Source organism: Megalobrama amblycephala, linkage group LG13 (assembly GCF_018812025.1).
Source record: "Megalobrama amblycephala isolate DHTTF-2021 linkage group LG13, ASM1881202v1, whole genome shotgun sequence".
NCBI classification, from domain to species: Eukaryota; Metazoa; Chordata; class Actinopteri; order Cypriniformes; family Xenocyprididae; genus Megalobrama; species Megalobrama amblycephala.
Genome location: NC_063056.1, coordinates 17310537 through 17331953, shown reverse-complemented (window position 1 = coordinate 17331953; position 21417 = coordinate 17310537). Strand labels below are relative to the sequence as shown.

Below are 21417 nucleotides of genomic sequence, written 5' to 3'. Positions count from 1 at the left end.
AGAAAGACAATTTACAAATATCACTAAAAATATCATGTTATCATGGATCATGTCAGTTATTATTGCTCCTTCTGCCATTTTTCGCTATTGTTCTTGCTTGCTTACCTAGTCTGATGATTCAGCTGTGCACATCCAGACGTTAATACTGGCTGCCCTTGTCTAATGGCTTGAACATGAGCTGGCAGTTTAAAATTATATTTGTATATGACTAAACTGTACTATTTTAACCTATGTGTCCCACCCCAACACACACACACCAGAGAAAAAAACTTTGCAGGTCCTATAGCTACTCGGATGAAAACCGCTTCATTGAGCTCAATTATAGTAACACTGCATTTTATTGAGCGTAACGGTAATGGTAATTTGTTTGATTACTCGTTACTGAAAAAAGTAACGCCGTTTATTTATAACGCTGTTATTCCCATCACTGGTCTTCAGTGTCACATGATCCTTCAGAAATCAGTCTAATATGCAGATTTGCTGCTCAAGAAACATTTTTTTATTATTATCAATTTTGAAAACAGTTGTGCTGCTTAATATTTTTGTGGAAACTATGATATATATATATATATATATATATATATATATATATATATATATATATATATATATATATAAATAAATAAATAAATAATATATATATATATATATATATATATATATATATATTTATAGACTTCTTTGATGAATTGAAAGTTCAAACAAACTTTTCAAACAGCTTTTGTACCATTATAATTGTTTTTACTGTTAGTTTTAATGAATTTAATGCATCCATGCTGTATAAGTGTATAACATCTTACTGTCCCTAAACTTTTGAATGGTAGAGTATATAGTTTTATAAATGTAAAAATAAAATTCATTGAAACTGGCAGTTTTAACTGATTCATTAAAATGCATCAAACTTAAAGGGGACCCATTAGGCCCCTTTTTTCAAAATGTAATTTAAGTCTCAGGTGTCCCCAGAATGTGTCTGTGAAGATTCAGCTCAAAATATCAAAATACCCCACAGATAATTTATTACATGTTGTAAGTACCCATTTTTGAGTGCATGCAAGAACATGCTGTTTTTTTTTTGTGCATGTGTCTTTAAATGCAAATTAGCTGCTGCTCCCCACCCCCTTTCCAGGAAGGAGCTTTCTTCAACAGCTCCTGCCTGCATTGGAAACTCTGCCAAATACAAACAAAACATCTGCTTGGTTTTGATTATCATCTATATCACGCTCACGGACATTGAAGTTCTTCTTCACCATAAAAGTTTATTATCTACATGCATTTTAAAGCCATATCAGTTTAAACTTCTAATTTATCGTTTTCTGAAAGCACACATCTAAAGCACACATAGAAAGCTAGCTGTCAGAAGGCGCGTGAGTATTAAACTAACTTGTCTATCATGTCTCTTTGTGTTTAAACTGTCAAATACACACAAGGTTATGCCAAAAACACACAAAGTTCACAAACACAGTCGGTGATGTCTGTGAACATTAACAGCAGGGATAGAAATCGCATGTTTGTATAGACCCCTTAATCGCCTACGTCACAGTGACATCACCGCTCTAGCTGGAGGCAAAACATAAATAAGAACAGGTGCGCTAAAAGTTTTTGACTTTAAAATGTCGTCTTGTTGTGTTTTTGGCTGCCAGAATAGAAGGAACAGGACTTTTGGTTCAAAACTAAAGTTTTACCAGATCCCGGCAGACATTCCTTCACAGAAATCAAAAAGATAATTGTGGTTGAATGCAATACGGCGTACAGACTGGACGGAGACGATCATAAATAATACTCGTGTTTGCAGTGCACACTTCATATCAGGTAAAATAATCGATGCATATGTAATGGTGTGTTGGTTTTATCTAGTACAAATCAGCAAGTTTCTGTTTTATAGTTGAAAAGTCGCCAACTTTCAGCGCACTAGCTAGCTTAAATGTTAAACAAACATACAGCGATAGATGTGTGTGCCATCCTTTGAATGGTCTCTTAAAATAATCCACATTGCTAGCCATAATCGTAGTTAGCCCAGCGTTGGGTTACATTAGACAATAAGCCTTGACAAAATTCCCCGATCCACCCGAAAGTAATTTATATGTTGTCTAGGAAATATCCAAAACTTAAGTTAATTTACAAAAATAGCTGTCACGGTCCCGCAGAGTCAGTGACTGTACATATTCGGACAGTTCTGAACCTTCTTCTGCATCTATGTTTAATAAATCCCTCCTAAAACATGCTAGCTTACGCTTGTCAACATTGAGTCCAGCGTCTCTTTTTGCCTCCAGCTAAGCCCCGCCCACCAGGAAACGTTGCAGTGTTTACAAACTTTTAAGGGGTCTATTAGATCTGTGGGGCACTTCAAAAACAACAAATCCACTGCGGGAGTAAATGAAGACTGATATTTTCACTCTTACATCCAACAACAATCGAGACAATCTTGTCTCTACAGCTGCTCTGGTGTCGAGACAATGGCGGACAGTGTACAACTCGCTCAGGGCAGAAACTATGCTAATATAGCAACAGTCCGTCAGCGGTCATGGGCAGGGCCTGTACAATGTGGCATCACATTGCTCAGAAAAAAAAAAACGGCCTTTTCTACGAGACTGTTGAGGTTTTATGGGGATTAAAAAAAGGAGTGGGTGGATTTTTATTATTATAAGGTGGTTGTGTACATACACTGCCAACACACATTTATGTTCAACACCGTGTAAAAGTGAATTTTTCATAATAGGTCCCCTTTAACAGCTATAATTCAATTACTTGCTACCAAAGTTTAAATTAAACCATCATCTTAATGCTCTAATTCTCATAAATTTCAGGGCAAGGCTTTCATTGTGACTTTAATGCTATAAAAATGTCACTTAATTCTATTGCAGTAAAATATCTTGAATATTCAGTAAGTGTTAGTGCCCATTAATCCATATCTTCCTGCAGTATCCCTGAGACCTCCACGCAACCTGCGGGTCACTGAAGTTGACCACAGCTCTGTCCGACTCAACTGGGATGCAGTGTCCAATAAAGTTAAGGGCTACCGTGTCTTGTATATCAAGACAGATGGTGTCCAGACCAATGAGGTGATCATTACAGCAGAACCTACAATACATGACTAACAGTTGTTTCTCTGTTAAACAAACAAGCACTTGTTCACTCTCAAACCCAGTTAACCATATACAGTATATAGAATTAAAATGATTGAATATTAGTAAAATGTAATATATTTATAAAGAATGAATAAGTATAAAATACTATTTAAATAATACTGTATTTGAAGAGTTTGGTTCCAAAACGCAATAACTCCATTTTGATTAATTTGAGTAAAAAGGTGTTTTCTTTACCAAGAAAGTGGCAAGATGAAAACCACTATTTTCTGTTTCAAACTTTCACATAGCATCTTTTGGTTATAAAAACATTAAAAATTCAAATCTACATTTTGATTTTAAAAGTTTATTATAAAAACATATTATTTTCCCCCCCAAATGCAATAAATCCATGACACTTTTTTTTTTCAAAATGCAATTAATCCATCCATATAAAAGTTATTTTTCACATCGGAAATACACAACAAAGTAAATTGATTCACATATATGACAGAGTCTAAACTTTGCCAATATTTATCTTATATACAGACATTTTACTTAAAATACATTCAGCCGTCGCTCCAAAAATGAATTCAACGGGTCATCTTGTTAATGTTATGAATTATTTGTCATTACCGATTAAAGAGTATCTGGCGCCACCGCACAGTTAAATAAACACATTTGCCGAGTACATTGGTATTAAAAATGGCTTTTAAAAAAGGCTTCAATGTTGTGCGTGGAATGGTGCGCCGTGATTGGTTGAGCAGATATATCATGTTCTGCAGAGAAAGGAGAGTGGCGTTTGTCGCGTTTTGGAAAGAAAGGGAGAAAACATGACAGAATAACACGACGGATATCGCATTTTGCGCAAAATTAATAAATGATTTTTCAACACCGACCAGATACAATACTGATTTTGGCGGAAACTAAATTTTTTTGAAAATGCCGTTTATCGCGTTTTGGAACCAAACTCTTCATTTATTTTATTTTATATATATGTATGCATGTATAATTATATATATATATATATATATATATATATATATATATATATATAAATATATAATTTAAATATTTAAAATATTATTAATCACTATATTAATTTACTCACCCATTCCATAATTTTATAAAGATAGATGCATTATGCATTATTTTTCTTCTTTTCAGGTGGAGTTGGGTCCCGTCACCAATGTGTACCTGAAGAACCTGTCACCCTTAACAGAGTACACAGTTGCTGTTTTTGCTCTCTACGACAGCGGCCAATCAGAGGCTCTCAGTGGCGGATTCACTACAAGTAAGACTGTTTGATCCCTGCCAGTGAGCTGCTTAAAAATGTTTAAATGGGTGAATTCAGTGATTCTGTTTTGTCAGTTGCATTGAAGATGCCAGCATATCCTGGTCGGTGGGTGTGGATTTATGCAAATTATTATGTCAAGCACAGAAGAGACAGGGCCCATTGGTATTCATTATCATGAGCACGGGCAAGAACAAGTCTCGTCTACTCGCAGCATTGCTGATTTAACATGTACATGTATGTGCATATTTTTTCAGTATTTACCTCCTCCAACAGAATTTACAATTTGTCCTGCACACAGAGTCTGCAATTTACTCCAGCTGGAAAGCAGGAATGGATGCTTTCTCTGTCCTGGACAAAGCATCACTTTCTAGGCAGCCTGTTGCATTCAGTAATCATTGATTGGCTGCTGGAATCTATAATAGATCTGGGCCTTCATTTCCTGAGTTTCATTGTTCTGTGGGTGTCCTGACTTTGTCGTTGTAGTAATCAGGTTATGCTGTGAAATTTCTAGGGGATACGTTTGAATTTAAAAGTGATTGTTATGGTAAATGCCATTCTTTCTGTGGAGATGAGAACGTTCAGGAGTTCATTCACTGAATCAAAATGAAATAGTTAAAAAGATTAGTTCACACACACACAAAAAAAAAATTATGTCATCATGTACTCACCCTCATGTCGTTCCGAAGCCTCATGAGTCTTATCTGTGGATCACAAAAGGAGAAATGGTCAGACCTAAATATATTTAAAGGGTTAGTTCACCCAAAAATGAAAGTTTTGTCATTAATTACAAGGGATGGGCATTTTTGGCCCATCGATAGGTCGAGTACTTGAGTACTGGATCGCTGTTGCACATCCCTATTAATTACTCACCCTAATGTCGTTCCACACCCGTAAGACCTTCATTCATCTTCGAACAAAAATTAGGATATTTTTGATGAAATCTGAACGCCAGCTCAGTATTGGCCGACGCTGTTCACATGAGCATCACGATGCATTCATGTGATGCTGACGCAGGAGCTGGCCAGTAATGAGTCAGCGTTCAGACGTAAAGCTCGGCAATGCTTGCACTGCACCAACTGCGTAACAGACTGACAGGGAAGAGGAAAAAATTTTGACTAAAGTCGTTATTTTTGTTTTGTTTTTGTGCACAAAAAGTATTCTTGTCGCTTCATAAAATTAAGTTTGAACCACTGCAGTCATGTCGACTTATGATTATATTGCTGTCTATGGATAAGTCATATTCCTCTTGGATTTCATCAAAAATATCTTGTTCCGAAGATGAACGAAGGTCTTTGAAACGACATGAGGGTGAGTAATTAATGACAGAAATTTCATATTTGGGTGAACTAACCCTTTAATTCAGTAAATGCAGTATTCTCTGAAAACAGCCTTTATTATCTTAAACAATTTGGTAAATCTATCTTGTTTTAAGGATGTTTACATATTTTAGACAAAATACTGATTTATTATTATTATTATTTTAACTGTACTACTCTTAATTTGTACATAATCCATTTAACATAATTTAATTTTTTTGTGATAAAACTGATAGTTCAGCAAAGGATGTTGGATTGCTTATCCATGGTTGATTCTGTCTCAATCAGAGCTTGTGCCAGCCCCTTTTAGCCTGATGACATCAGAGGTCACCTCAGAGAGTTTCCGGGTGAGCTGGTCACATCCTGCCAGGGATGTGGTGCTTTATAAGATGGCCTGGTCACCAACTGGAGGAGGAGACGAGATGGAGGTCAGTCGTTTACAACTATAATGATTAATGTTGTGCTAAAACTAAGTAAGGATGTACTAAGGGGGTATATTTTCTGTATTAATATAATATAAATAAATAAGAAACAACAACAGTTTTTAAAAACCCTCTTTTGTAAGGGAATACTTCCTTCCGCCATGGATTCAAATCTCAAGTTGACAGTTTAACAGTTGAGCCCAAGCCTCCGTTACTAATTCTAAAACGTCACACAGGAATGTTGAGTCGCTTCATTGAAACTCATTGTAATATGTAGAGTAGAGTATTATGAGAGAGAGATCGACTAAGTGAGTGCATTACCTGCATCTAGCTGATATTCTTCAGGTCAATCATAATCACAAAATCAGTTTGAATATCTGCTGAGGAAAGCGATATCATTGTCTTTGTCCTTTTAACATTTGAGACATTCCCATGACAGCGCTAGTCAATGCATTTGTCAGTTGCGTCTCGTAAGATGTTGTTTAAAGTCAAAACAATGACCTTGTTTCCTTGTTTCAGACCATTTCAATATAAAACTAAAGTAGGAAATAAACAAGCAAATAGTTCAGTCAAGTTAGTGCAGGATTTAATTTCAATGTATATAAAGTTATGAAATGTAATATAGGCCTTAAGCCTAATCTATTAGCTTTGGAAAAACTAATAGATTAATAAGACCAAAGATTGCCCATTTGATTTACCCAAAACGAATTATACCTCATGTTTAAACACTTTCTACATAAGAGCCAGCAGCGAATTCCCGAAGGACTGGCCAAGATGAAGCTGTTCTCTGCGGGTACATGAGTGCTGAATGGTCGCTGAAGGCCTGGAGCTCACATCTCCGAAAGATGCTTTTTGGCAGTAGAATAGTGTAGTCATGCCATCTACCAGCAGGGGCATATGCTAACCAGCCAAACCATGAACTCTTGGATCATTCTCTTGTTTTTGCATTCTTGACTTTTCTACAATGTTTCTCTGTTGTGACTTTCTTTCTTTCTTTCTTTCTTTCTTTCTTTCTTTCTTTCTTTCTTTCTTTCTTTCTTTCTTTCTTTCTTAAACATCAATTGCCATATATTAGTTTCAACAAACTATATATGTTGAAAAGGAGAAAGTGAAATATGATTTTTATGAGCTCCTTGAAAATGATTTATGAGTCAATCAATACTTTCTCGTAACCCGGAGCCTGGGGCCAACTGTTACTCTCTATTAGAAATGACCAGTCACCGGCCTTCACAAACACCAAAACAACCACCAGCATACTGAACATGTCCCGTCACTGCTCTCCTTGCCACGCATGACCACAGACACAAGCGTGTGTAAGTGTGTGTGATGGAGAAAGTTTTTATTACTGGCCAGGAGTCAGTGCAGCTGGTTTTTATAGATAGCACCGCAGGTCGATATGTTTACCAAGAGCCACCAGAGCAGAAAATAATAACATGCTGTGAGGCAAACTGGAATGTGGCTGGAGTTTCATGTCCCAGAGCAGAGGAGTCAGCCCAGAAACACATATTTACTCACATGGGTTTGCTAGGACGGCCCAGACCTGACTGAGATCCAAAGCTCTCTTGATAGCAGACTTGCTTTTTAATGCATGTTCTCGTTGTTGGGATGGCATATCTGAGCAGCCAACAACATTTATACCTGACAAAATGTGTTTACTGATTTTGTTCTGTTGCTGCTGCTGTTATGTTTGTGGGAAAATGGGCTGAAAATACTGTTGGCTTGTCTTCTGCACAATGATGTACATAAATTTGAGTAAAAAAAAAAAAAAAAGCCTAGAATAAAAAATATCTTTTCTCCATTAATTATAAACGCCATCTGTCACTGATCTAATGGTACAACCATAAGCAGACTTCAGTTTAGACATACAAAATTATAAGAAAATAATTTGCTAGTCTATCAAACCTCAACATCCTCCCAATGATGACTATCGTGGGCCTCTTCATCAGAACTGTCACCTTTGGATCTTTGCTGAAATTGATGTGGCCTTGCTCTAGAAATGAACTAATGGCCATTTTCCTCATCACCGCCCTCAGATTCTGGGAAGTCTGCACATGTGGGTGAAGATGGTTGTGATAAATCCTTACAGTTGACTGTAAAGCATTTTTTTGCTGTCAAGTATGACCTAAACTATAGGCTATTGGCTATTTTTCCCCCACGCATTCTAAAAGAATCTCAGCACCATCCATATGATCCTCACTGTATTATAACTGAGTGCTTTTGTGTTTGTGTGTTTATAAAGATGATGCTGAATGGAGCTGTGGACTCATATGTAATTCAAGACCTGAGTCCTTTTACAGAGTATAAGGTGTCACTGTCAGCCATCTACAAAGAAGAAACGGAGAGCAACGCTGTGGTTGTGCTTGAGAATACATGTAAGAGATCCAGTAAAGTTGTTTAACTATTTAACACCAACCAGCTAATTTACATTATCTCAAACTGGTTAATTGTTTTGTTTTGTTTTACTTTGCTTTACTTTGTTTTGCTTTATTTTGCTTTGATTTGTTGTTTTGCTTTGCTTTGCATTGTTTTTTGTTCGTTTTGATTTGTTTTGCTTTGCCATGCTTTATTGTGCTTTTCGTTGTTGTTTTGCTTTGATTTTTGTTTTGCTTTGACTTTTTTTGTATTTGTTTTGTGTTTGTTTTGTTTATTGCAGTGGACTGGACCACAGAAGTTCCAACCACCATTCCCTCCACTACAGCAAGTAAGAAAAATGTGACTTCATTGTACTAAAGTTGTCAAAAGTACCGACTTTGATACCTAGTCAGTACTGAAATTTTAAAAATGTGACGCTTTGAGCACTGTTGAGCGGATTCGTAAACATTTCTGATTGGCCATTGTGTTCATGGCTCATCGGATATGTCTGCGATTGGCTTCAATGATCAACGTTTCAAAAACATGTTGTAAATAGTCATCAATGACGCTCTTCACCGAGCACTTACACAGATACACATGGGAGCATTTGAAAGACGCCTGCTTGACTGGTCTGTTGATAGACACCTGCTTTCAAACGTCCTGCTTTCAAAATGCTTTCAAATTCAAACACTTCCGTTTGCCTTCAAATGCTCCCATGCGTTGATCATTGTAGCCAATCACAGCAATATCTGATGAGCGTATGAATACAATGGCCAATCAGAGGTGTTTACGAATCTGCTCAACAGCGCTCGAAGCGTCACATTTTTAAAAATTCAGTACCAACTTGGTACCGAAGTCGGTACTTTTGACAACTCTACATTGTACTGTGATTTGAACATTGGATGGATGGATGGATGAACAGGTAGATAGATACCTCAGAATGTATTGTGACTAAATGTGTCATCTAGTTGTTCATCTGGGATTGACTAACCTATGGGTGGACGAGGAGACCCACTTCAGTATGCAAGTGAACTGGGAGGTGCTGGACTCAGACGTGGAGCAGTACAAAGTGACATATGTCAGCGCAGACCGCACAGAAGAGACGGTGAGTAAATATAACCACAGCACATAGACATCCATAGTGTTAATATAACAACACAAGAGCAAGCTCACTCTTTGTCATCATCTTCTTTCTGTCTCCTCGAACAGTTTAGCTCCACTCTCTTCTCCATATCAGAGTGCATAAAGAGGGCAACATACACTTGTCTTATTTGTGTCCCTGTGAGGCTGTTATTTCATAAAGCTACCTATATTGCTCTTGCACTATAAAAAATATAACGGAAAAATTTATTACCTCTGTGCTGTTAGACTCCAGGCTTATCATATTCCTCAGGGTAAGTGAAGTTGAATGATGCAGCGCTGCTGCAGTGTTGTCTGTTGCAAGGACATGTCTTGCTCAAAGTGACCTTTTTAAATGCATGTCCCTGTAATGGAAACCCCCCTTGTCTCATTCTGCAGTGGTTTCTGCAATGTATAATCATACGTTGATGAATTGCAGGAGTGAATTCAGTAAATTCATGGCCGTTATTCCAAAATGGGAATATGCTGTTTCTATAGCATTTGGCTGACTTTGCCGCAGCCTTGGTCTGGTAAGGTTTAGATCTTTCATGTTGTAAAGTTACTCTCAGACTCTGGGGTGACTTGTCGCCCCTGACTATACAGAATATCGACCTCTCCTGGGTTGTAATTCTCCTGGAGAATCATTGGGGGTCAAGCCATAAAGGAGATGGATAAAGGAGATGGGACTGGGAAAAGAGAAATTCCATTATCTTTTCAAGTGCCATTTAGGTCACTGGGCAAAATGTGAGAAGTGGAGAGAGAACATCTAAGAGGGATAGTAAAGGAGAACACACCTCATTTGAGGGAAAGTTCCAGCAAAGTTTTTAAAAAAAGATGCTCCTGCATTCAGGTTTCAGCACCACAGATTGGTGGACAGCTCCGCTAATATGAGTTCTGCAGGACGGGTGCCTTAACTTGGAGCACCACACCTGACTAATCAAAGGAAGTTAAAAGTGTCCGTGAGTTTCAACATGAACTACCGTTCAAAAGTTTGAGGTAAAAAAAAGTTTCAGTACGATTTTTTATTAATACTTTAAGCAAAGATGCACCATGTTAGTTATCTTTATTTTGCAAAAAGCACAACATTTTGTTTTTTCAGTTACTTTTGTCTGAATGACAAAAAAGTATTTTAGGAGAGTATTTTAAGGCGATTTTGCTGCTATGTGAAGAAAATCCAGCAAAACGCGGCGGCATGTATCCTGACCCCTGAGTGTAGATTCAAAAGATTTATATATGAAATAAATGCAGTTCTTTTGAACTTTCTATTCATTTCATGACATTGAAGACTGGAGTAATGATATTGAGCATTCAGCTTTGCCATCACAGGAATAAATTACATTTTAAATTATTCTCAAAAAAAAAGTTTTTTTTTTTTGAAAATGTAATATTTCACAATATTAACTTCTATTAACTTAACAATATTAAAATCATACTGACTTTTGAACAGTAGTGAATTTTCTAAAAATGTGATTCAGTAACTGTAACTAAGAGCATTAACTGTACTGAGAGCATTAACTGTAGTCTGCTGTAGTAATTAATGGATGGATTCCTCAGTTATAAATTTATTTAGTGCTTGTGCTGGACATAAATATAGAAATCAGAACTTGTAAAATTTTGGCTGTGAAATAAATGTTGTGTTTCGCAAAGTTTGCTGCTTCAGTATTTGTAGATTATTTTTATACACTTTTCAGTAGTATACTGGAAAACAGTAATAATCATTTCATAAGTTTTAAAGGACAACCCCACACATGGATGGTCTCAGGATGCTTCACTATTGGCACAACACAGGACTCATGGTAGCATTCACCTTCTCTTCTCCGGACAATCGTTTTTCCAGATATCCCAAATAGTTTCGTTAGAGAAAATAACTTTGTACAAATCTTCTTCTGTCCGATCCTTATACTTCCTGCAGAATTTCAGTCTGTTCTTGATGGTTTTCTTGGAGAGAAGTGGCTTCTTTGCTACTCTTCTTGACACCAGGTCGTTGTCCAAAATTGCCCTGCTGCTAATATTAAGCAAGCTCTGCACTAGTGGTGACACATTTTCATAGCTGACTCCTCAGGAGGAGACAGTCCCGACACTTGCCGGACACACTGGGACAGCCTTCTTCACTGCAGCTAAACCTCTCTCCTTGAAGTTCTTGATAATCAGGTTAATGGATCTTTCATGTGTAATATTCTTTGCAGTAATTTCCTTGCATATGATACCATTTTGATGCAAAGCGATGATAGCTGCATGTCTTTCTTTGAAGGTAACCAATGCTTACACAAGAACACAATGATTGGAAGCACTTCTTCCCTCCTTTTATAGCAATCCGTCCACTCTTATAGTCCAAACAGAACAATAGCTTGATTTCACCTGACTAGTACTTGTTCACACTTTCTGATGATATGATAAGTGATTAGTGAAATTATATTAGCTGGCAGGGCCAAAAAACTCAAATTTGTCTCAAATCTGAACAATAATCTAGAAACAATGTGAATTAACACTACAACATCTGAAACAGCAAACTTGGCGAAACACAAAATGTATGTGTTTGCCAAAACTTTTGGCAATGACCAAATATTCAAAAATATTGAAAATGTAAAATTGTACATTTAAAGTACTGGAAATTTTGAAGCCTTAAAATTTGTCCATATCAACATCTTAATCTTTGCATGGTAACCTTCACTAAATTACTTCATTTGACTTTTTTGTAGTGTGTTCATTGATAGTGCACTCACACAGAGGAAGCTACTCCACATAATGCAACCCAACATTTCATTATCAACAAGCAATGGACTGCCATGATTGTGTGTGTCTGTGTGTGTGCGTGTATGATTAATGGTGTGTCTGTGGTGAATGACTGCAGTGATTGGATGCTGGCTAGAGAGCTGAGTGCTGGCTTTCTTAATTTCCATCCAGCTCCCTAAAGTTCAGTATACGCAGATTTCTAGTCTATTGGCTTATTCTCAGAATAGCTTTCGTGAGAGTTGATCAAACACACAAATATTTAGATGTGAGAAGACTGATGGAATCATTTAGCTCCCATTTGGCATTTTCTTTGCCCTTGACAGTCACTCGTTAAATACACTAGCAGTTCCTCTTCCTCTTACATACAGAGCTGTGAGAAAGTAAGTGCACCAGTTGAGAAACACTGAGTTAGTACAACCCTACATTTCTCACTACTGTTCGTCAAGTGTTTAATATTACACCAGAGCTGCCTGAGCCCCTCAGAAGAAAAGTTGTTGAGGCGTATGAGTCTGAAAAGTAGATTTTAAGCCATTTAAACAAGCTGTTTAAAATCAGTCTACTGTACAACAATACTTAAGGAAATGCTTCACAAAATGCTTCAGGAAGTCAACCATTAAATTAAGACTGTACAAATCTAGTCTACATGGGAGGTCAGTAAGGAAGAATCCTCTGCTCTCCAAAAAAAAATAAAAATAAATAAGTTTGCTGTTCAACACCTACGTGAAGAACAGGATTTCTGGACAAATGAGTCAATGGACAGATTTGAGCATTTGAGAATAAGAAACTCATGCCCACAAGCACAGTAGTGGGTGTGTTGTGGTTTGAGGATGTTTTGCAGCTTTGGAACTGCAAATAATGTCATAACATCAACTATGAATTCCATAATAAACCAAAGAGTGAAAACAAACCAAACTGTACTTGGACCTTTCTGCATGATCGAGTCCAGATTCCAAAACAGAAAAGCTGTGGTGGGACTTGTATGGTCAATGTAAGAGACTGATGGACAATATATATATATATATATATATATATATATATATATATATATATATATATATATATATATATATAAATAAAAATAAAAAACACCTACAAGAAATTATATCAAAGGGGACGAAACCAACTACTAAATGTAAGGATGTACATATTTTTTTAATTAGATATTTATAGATATATATTTGTAATCAATATAAGAGTATACAGTGCCCTCCACAAATATTGGCACCCTTAGTAAATATGAGCAAGGGTGGCCTTGAAAATAAATCTGCATTGTTTATCCTTTTGATCTTTCATTCAAAAAAATTCACAAAATTCTAACCTTTCATTTAAGTAAAACAATTGAAAGTGGGGGGAAACTCACATTATGAAATAAATGTTTTTCTCTAGTTCACGTTGGCCACAATTATTGGCACCCAATTACTGCAATCTCCCTTTCCTAAGATAACAGCTCTGAGTCATCTTCTATAATACCTGATGAGTTTGGAGAACACCTGACAAGAGAGCAGAGACCATTCCTTCATGCAGAATCTCTCCAGATCCTTCAGATTCCAGCTCCATGTTGGTGCTTCTTCTCTTCAGTTCACTCCACTCATTTTCTTTAGGGTTCAGGTCAGGGAACTGGGATGGCCATGGCAGAAGCTTCATTTTGTGCTCAGTGACACATTTTTGTGTTGGTTTTGATGTTTGTTTTGGATCATTGTCCTTATGGAAGATCCAACCATGGCCCATTATTGGATTTCTAGCAGAAGCAATCAGGATTTGTTTTTTTATCTGTTGGTATTTGATAGAATCCATGATGCCATGTATCTAAACAAGATGTCCAAGACCTCAAGCAGAAAAATAGGCCCACAACATTAGAGATCCAGCAGTATATTTAACTGTGGGCATGGGGTACTTTTTATCCATGTGTGCACCAAACCCATCTGGTGGGTTTGCTGCCAAAAAGCTCTTTTTTTAGTTTCATCTGACCATAGAAGCCGGTCCCGTTTGAAGTTCCAGTCTTGTCTGACAACTGAATATGCTGGAGATTGTTTCTAGATGAGAGAAGAGGATTTTTCTTGAAACCCTCCCGAACAACTTGTGGGGATGTAGGTGCTATTTGATAATTTATTTTAGGCTTTCTGAGACTCAAGACTTAACTTACCTGTGCAATTCTCCAGCTGTGATCCTTGGAGAGTCTTTGGCCACTTAAACATTCCTCCTCACCACACATTAGGATGATTTAGACACATGTCCTCTTCCAGGCAGATTTGTAACATCTTTAGTTGATTGGAACTTCTTAATTATTGCCCTGATGGTGGAAATGTGTATTTCAATGTGTTAGCTTTTTTCTTATAGCCATTTTCTATTTTGTGAACCTCAACAATCTTTTGCTGCACATCAGAACTATATTCTTTCGTTTTACTCATTGTGATGAATGATTAAGGGAATTTGGCCTTTTGTGTTTCCTCATGTGTATACTCCTGTGGAACAGGAAGTCATGGCTGGACAATTTCATGCTCCTAGTCACATTGGTGTGCTAAAAAATGTAAATATGAATGGGAATATACTTCAGAGATATTTTACTCATAAGATTTTCTAGGGGTGCCAATAATTGTGTTTTCACAACAGCTGTTTTCTATTTTAATATATTTTAAAATGTTATTTATTTCTGTGATGCAAATCTGAATTTTCAGCAGCCATTACTCCAGTCTTCAGTGTCACATGATCCTTTAGAAATCATTCTAATATGGTGCAGTTGTGTTGCTTAAAGGATTAGTTCACTTCTGAATGAAAATTTCCTAATAATTTACTCACCCCCATGTCGTCCAAGATGTTCATGTCTTTCTTTCTTCAGTTGAAAAGAAATTAAGGTTTTGGAGGAAAACATTCCAGCATTTTCTCCATATAGTGGACTTTAGTTGGGTTCAACGAGTTGAACGAGGGTCTATATACTTTTTAACCACAAATGCTCATCTTGCACTGCTCTGCGATCCACCAAGTAGTACGTAATCACGTTACAAAGGTCACGGGTGAAAAATCCAGGAATGTTTTCCTCAAAAGCCTTAATTTAAGAAAGAAAGATATGAATATCTTGAATGACATGGGGGTGAGTACATTTTTAGGAAATTTTAATTCTGAAGTGAACTAATCCTTTAATATTTTTGTGAAAATTGTTATGCATTTTTATGAATAGGAAGTTCACAAGAACAGCATTTATTTGAAATCTTTTGTAACACTGTAAATGTTGTTGTAGACACTTTCGATCAAATTAATTCAACCTTGCTGAAAGTTTCTTTCTAAAAAAATACAATAAAATCTGACCCCAAACTTTTGAACATTAGTGTATGTTAGATAAACGATTACAAAGTTGAAATTAAACATTCACCATTTCTGCATTATACTTTTGTAAATTATTTACTTCCATTATGAAGCTGTTTTCACACAGAGACCTCAAGGACATTTGTTCCTACCAGAGAAAGCAAAACGCATCCACACCCACACCATGCTTTGTCTTGCATTGAATATTCTGCTCTTCTTCAGGTATTAGTCTCAGGAAACAGAAGAAGCGTGATCCTGCAACCACTCCTCTCAGACACAAGGTACAAGATCACAGTGACCCCTATTTATGCAGATGAAGAGTCCACGGCACTATCCATGTCCTCTTCCGGCAAAACAAGTGAGTGTGAGCGAACAAATGCTGCTGGAGTTACAGTAAATGAAATACATGATTATGGGCATCTCTCAAACCCCTTTAAAACAGATTCAGTTATGCTAATTACATATTACGGTGGCATTATTACATAGTATTGATTTTGAGTTGTGTCCTAGCTCCTTTTGCTTCTATTTAGAAATCATAAAATGAACTTCATTAACACATAACCTCCCTCAACTAATTTCAAATATTAAAAACATACACAATTCACACTTGCTGAATGTTTAGCATGTTCTTATGCAGCATTGAAAATATTTAGTATCTAGTTTATGCATAACAACCTGGGTTCAATTCCCAGGTTGGAATAAATGAATTTTTAATCCTGTTTAAATAAATCAGGTAAAACTACAACACTGTGCCAGTTAATGTATTAACAGGAGCGTGATCTCAACTGGTTCCATGTTAGTTAGATAGTTAATTGATTTGACCTCAAAGCAGTGATGAACTTGGCATTTCCTGAGGCAGATTCACTAATCGCTTGTTTAAAAAAAAATATGCTTTTGTCCCTTCTTTTTTTATGACTGTAAAGAGGGGTCTGGGACCTTCCCACTCACCTCAATTTGAAATCTGCATTGTATTATTTTCCAGCTGTTACTAATTTCCAGTTTGTCTTATAAACTGGTGTTTTTCTGCATCAGATATAAGCACTTATGAGCTGAAAATAGATCCTCTTACACCACAGCTCTGAGAAACAGTTTATCATCACCGCATTTTGAAGTTAGATGGTCAGTCTCGCAGTCTCGTGATTTACCTATTAATAAGCATAATAAGTATTTTCCATTCCAGTCCTGGTCTTCCCACACTAATGAACTGATCAAACCAGCTTGCTTTACTCTGGTGGGATTGATTTTCTACAGCTTTCTCCCAGTAATCATCTTCAAATTACAGCCTATTGTCTGATTAGAGATGCTAATGTCACCTCACGTTCAGCTTGAGATCAGTGTCTGCTAGTTGTCTTGGAAAACCTTTGGCCTTGTTTCTGATTGAGTTTGAGGTTGAATTAATTATCAGTGGGGTGATATTCTTTGTCGAGTAGTAATTATGTGAATTTTATGTATACTGGGAATTCAGGGTTAAGCCATTGCATTGATTTATTTATTTACCATACCGTAAAAAAGTTTAGAAGATTCTTTTAGAATAAACTAATGCCTTTATTCAGCAAGGACGCATTACATTGATCAAAAGTGACAGTGAAGACTTTAACTTTCTATTTATCAAAGAAAAATACATCACGGTTTCCTCAAAAATATTACTCCCATTCAAAAATAGTTACTTTTTTACTGTATATATAACATTTTTATGATACAGTATGTTGTGGCATTCAAATCAAATGTGCTAGATTATTATGAAGTTCAATTGACATCTAAATGACCACATTGCAAATGCTAATCATCTTCTTTCTTCTGATTGGTTAGTGCCACTTTCTGGCCCCAGTAACCTCAGGGTGTCTGATGAATGGTACAATCGTTTCCGCATCAGCTGGGATGGACCTCAGTTCCCCACTATGGGTTACAGGGTCATCTACCAGCCTATCTCTGGTATGTACACACACACACACACACACACACTTGTATATGTGGTTTACGGGGACTCTCCATAGGCGTAATTATTTTTATACTGTACAAACTGTATATTCTATCCCCTCTGTTTTGAATTTCAAAAAACACATTTTAGTATGTTTTCAAGCCATTTGGTTTATGAGGACGTTGTAATACCCATGTCATTATACACATTAGTGTCTTCATAAACCATACACAGACACACTCACACACCCTCCACTGTCTGCCTGCTCATGTCCGATATGGACGTCTGCACAATCCCATGTGAAAGTGCTACATAATTCAATATTAAATTCCAGGCACACATGAGGTATGCAACTAACTTTAGCAAAAAAAAAAAATTGAGACTCTCTAGTCTAGACATATATAGGCGGGTAGGATAAATTATTAGCAGCTTGTTGGGAGCAGTTTTAAAGGGCATTGGTAGGTGGTGATACTGTCTCCACGTCTGCTATTCTGAATATGACCATTCTTCCATCTGCAGTCTGAGATTCAACTGTAAACAGAAGCGGTAATGTGGCCGCAGCACACCAGAGGGAACAAAAAAATATCACTCTCCTCTGTTTTTCACTGAAGTCCGGCCCAATATACTCCTTTATTCCATTATATTATCTTAAACTCCCATCTGTGGTGGAGAGTAATGGCTTCTCCACCTACATTTAATGCCCTTTCAAACTGCTCCCAACAGCTGCTAATAATTCATCCCACCACTGGTCATTTCTACTGTCCAGAGCTCATTTTCTCTGTCTTGGTGTGTGTGTTGTAAAAGAGTAGGGTTTGCTTGTTCTCTTTTTGTTTCAGATTTTATTTTCCCTGTGTCTATGTGATGGTTAAAGTATAATGTTATGATTGTAATTGTTTGTCTGTGAGATCCGTTTGTGATGGCCAGAAGACATCACTTTAGTTTTGAAGTGTGTTCTTAAAGGGGTCATGAACTGCATTTATGTTTTTATAGTGTTCTCTGATGTCCACCTATAATGTTATGAAGATTTTTTTTACATAAAAACATCCTAATTTATAAATAAAAGGCTATTTTCTGTCCTGTTTTTTCCCATCTCTTTCAAACACTCCAACAATTTTGATGGAAGTGCCACGTTCAAGACTTGGAAGTAAACGACCACTGCTATGCTAGGATGGCAATGCAAAGACTGTGTTTTAACTTAGCACATGAAAACGTCTTGTAATCCTCAGTGGCATCTCTATCGTTTTGTTGATGGAGTAATCCTACATGACATGCGCAAATGTGGGCAGGGCTAAAGAGGCAATGATGTAGAAGTAGGCATTGATCTTCTTCTGCAGTGGCAGTCTTTCGTTGCACTATGATGAAATAATGTGACAAAATCCGAAACTTGTTGTTTTCTGAGCTTGGTTTCAATAAAAGCTATTTTTGGACAAATGATAAAGCTTTGAGTTCAGAAACTTTTTTTGTTTTGAGTTCTGAGGATATTTTCATAGAACAATGACCTCTTATATGTCAAAAGATCAAGGAAAATTTCTCAATTCATGACCCCTTTAAGCCATATGAATATTTTTTGAAAGAATTTTCCTTCATGAATTAAGCTTGAGTTCAACTAAGCTGACTCAATGATTTGGCCGGTCCACTTAAGGTGAATAATGATGAAAATTGTGTGACAGTTTTGCTTTGCCCCCAGTTCCTCAGAAGGCATACAAGCTAGCTTTAGCCACACTCGCCTTTTTGCTCTTCTGCCCAGGAACTCGTTCCTGGAAAGGGCACAGATGATTTATGAGGAGCTGAAGGGAATGAAAAAAGGGGGCGAGAGCTTGGGCCTCAGCCCTGTTCAACCATTCTCCTTTTTCTTTGCCACATCCACAGCTGCCCGATCTGTATATGGCTTTCTTTTATTGTGCCGCCTTTGCCCCCAAATCCTTGGAGGGAAGGCCTGGCAGCCGCACTCGTCTTCTGCTCATCTCCCCAGGAACTCGTTCCTGGAAAGGGCGTAGATGACTAGTAAAAGTGCTGTGTGCTTCAGACCAACACTTAGATAGTCAAAATAGGGCCCCTGAAATGGGTGTGGCAGATATAGGGAGACATACAAAATATGGAGGGCTGGTGGTACTCCAGGACAGGTTTGAGAACCTTTAGAGAGCAAAACTGGAGCCTTCAGTGATGAGGATGTCCCCAAGGAAAGGTAATTCGCTCAATTCCTCTCTACCCGAGGCATTGAACCATAACCCTGCTTGCTCTGCCCCTATACATTCAAATATAGGGGCATACTTGAAGTATGGATGTCTCCACGCACCTAACACCTCAGTGTGCAGGTATGGGAGAGAGGCACCGGAACTGCACACTAATGACTCCGCAGGTATCACTCATCTAAACGACCTTCCGCAGTCTTGTGCTTTGAGCCAGACCAGTTTAAACTCAGTCTGGCATAAGTTTCACCAGCTTATCGCATTCAGCAGTTTGCTGCATCGAGCAGGAAACAGATCTATTAAATATATCAGTTTCTACTAACACCACGTCTATCATATCGGAATCATAGATGAGCTATGAGTTCTTGCTTTCCATCGAAGAAACCACTGAACAGACTTTCGCTTCTGGCACAAAGACAATGGAGAGGTGAGGGGAGCGGAGATTTCTCCATGAGAAATCATCTCAATAAATGCATCCAGCCTCCTCGAGGGCTCATCGTGCATGTTTCCCCTCCCAGACAAATAACACACAGTTCGTGACCAAAGGCGTTAAGAAACATGGGCACGGAGGAATTGTCTACTCTCCATGATTCTGCTTACCTCTATCCTTTCTTCACACACTTCTATCTTCACACAGGGCTCAAACAAGCAGTTTCCTGAAGACAAAGTAACTGTTCTCAGGCGCCCTTCTTATACGCTAAAGGCGCACCTTGCGACATCATCGCACTGTGTCTGCCATCGTATGGTCTGTTTGTATACATGCCTCAGACACCGGGTTCCGCGAGGGCACATTCCCATAGCGTCAGCAATTGACACAGCGTAAAAGTTCCCTCGAAAGGGAACAGTTCTTCAAAGTTTAGATTAATTTGGTGCTTCACAGAAGAAAGTCAGTCATACAGAAACAACATGAAAATTGGGTGAAATTTTATGAAAATTTTTTCAATTACATTTGGAATTCTTAATTATACCAATAACAAAAACAACTAATTTAAAACAGAATTACTTGACTAATATTATAAGTGTACTTCCATGAAAAAGCGAAAAAAATGTGTTTGTCAATTTTTTCTGTAAGGTTACTCAGATTGTTTTCAGCTCATGTCTCTGCTCTGTGCGCAGTGTCAGGTCCGGCTCTAGAGACGTTTGTAGGAGATGATGTGAACACCCTGCTGATCCTCAATCTGTTGAGTGACACGGAGTACAGCGTTCAGGTCATCGCCTCCTACACCACCGGATCCAGCCAACCCCTCACCACCAAGGGCAAAACACGTGAGTCTATATACTCTTTCCCAACAGCCCACCATTATTTTGCTGCACCATCACATCAGATTCACAGAAGAAATTTGACTTCTCTTTGATCGTCCTTGCTAATAAGGTGTTTTTTCCATTATAATATACAAAAGCAATAATATGGCTATGTAAGCGGACTAGCGAAAACCATCCCTTTTGTCTGTTAATGAAACCTGAAGGCGATCTTAGATAGGCAGCCAGCTACACATATATCAACATTCAGACAGACAGCTCCAGTAATGACAGTCCTTTGCATATAAATTTGATATCGCCAGGTACATCACAAAGTAATACCTGTTTTAGCGATTCTCATCAAAAAGCAAACAGATTATGTTTTCTCGGGGAGTGCTGAGGCCATCCATCAGAACACCGTGGTGTCAACATCCCACTATCAGTCACCACTGTCTTGTTTCAGACTAGTC

The 21417-nt window shown here is 37.5% G+C and overlaps 1 protein-coding gene across 6 annotated transcripts in view; it reads left to right on the top strand.

Moving 5' to 3' along the window:
* Nucleotides 1-21417, top strand: part of col14a1a (collagen, type XIV, alpha 1a) — a 168931-nt gene that overhangs the window by 58789 nt on the left and 88725 nt on the right. For all 6 annotated transcript variants that reach the window (XM_048152204.1, XM_048152198.1, XM_048152199.1 and 3 more), the window contains 9 exons: nt 2920-3059; nt 4230-4356; nt 5964-6103; nt 8337-8469; nt 8751-8798; nt 9418-9554; nt 15824-15959; nt 17411-17533; nt 20825-20974. In XM_048152204.1, coding sequence (XP_048008161.1) covers nt 2920-3059; nt 4230-4356; nt 5964-6103; nt 8337-8469; nt 8751-8798; nt 9418-9554; nt 15824-15959; nt 17411-17533; nt 20825-20974 — 1134 coding nt within the window. The remainder of the gene's footprint in view (nt 1-2919; nt 3060-4229; nt 4357-5963; nt 6104-8336; nt 8470-8750; nt 8799-9417; nt 9555-15823; nt 15960-17410; nt 17534-20824; nt 20975-21417) is intronic.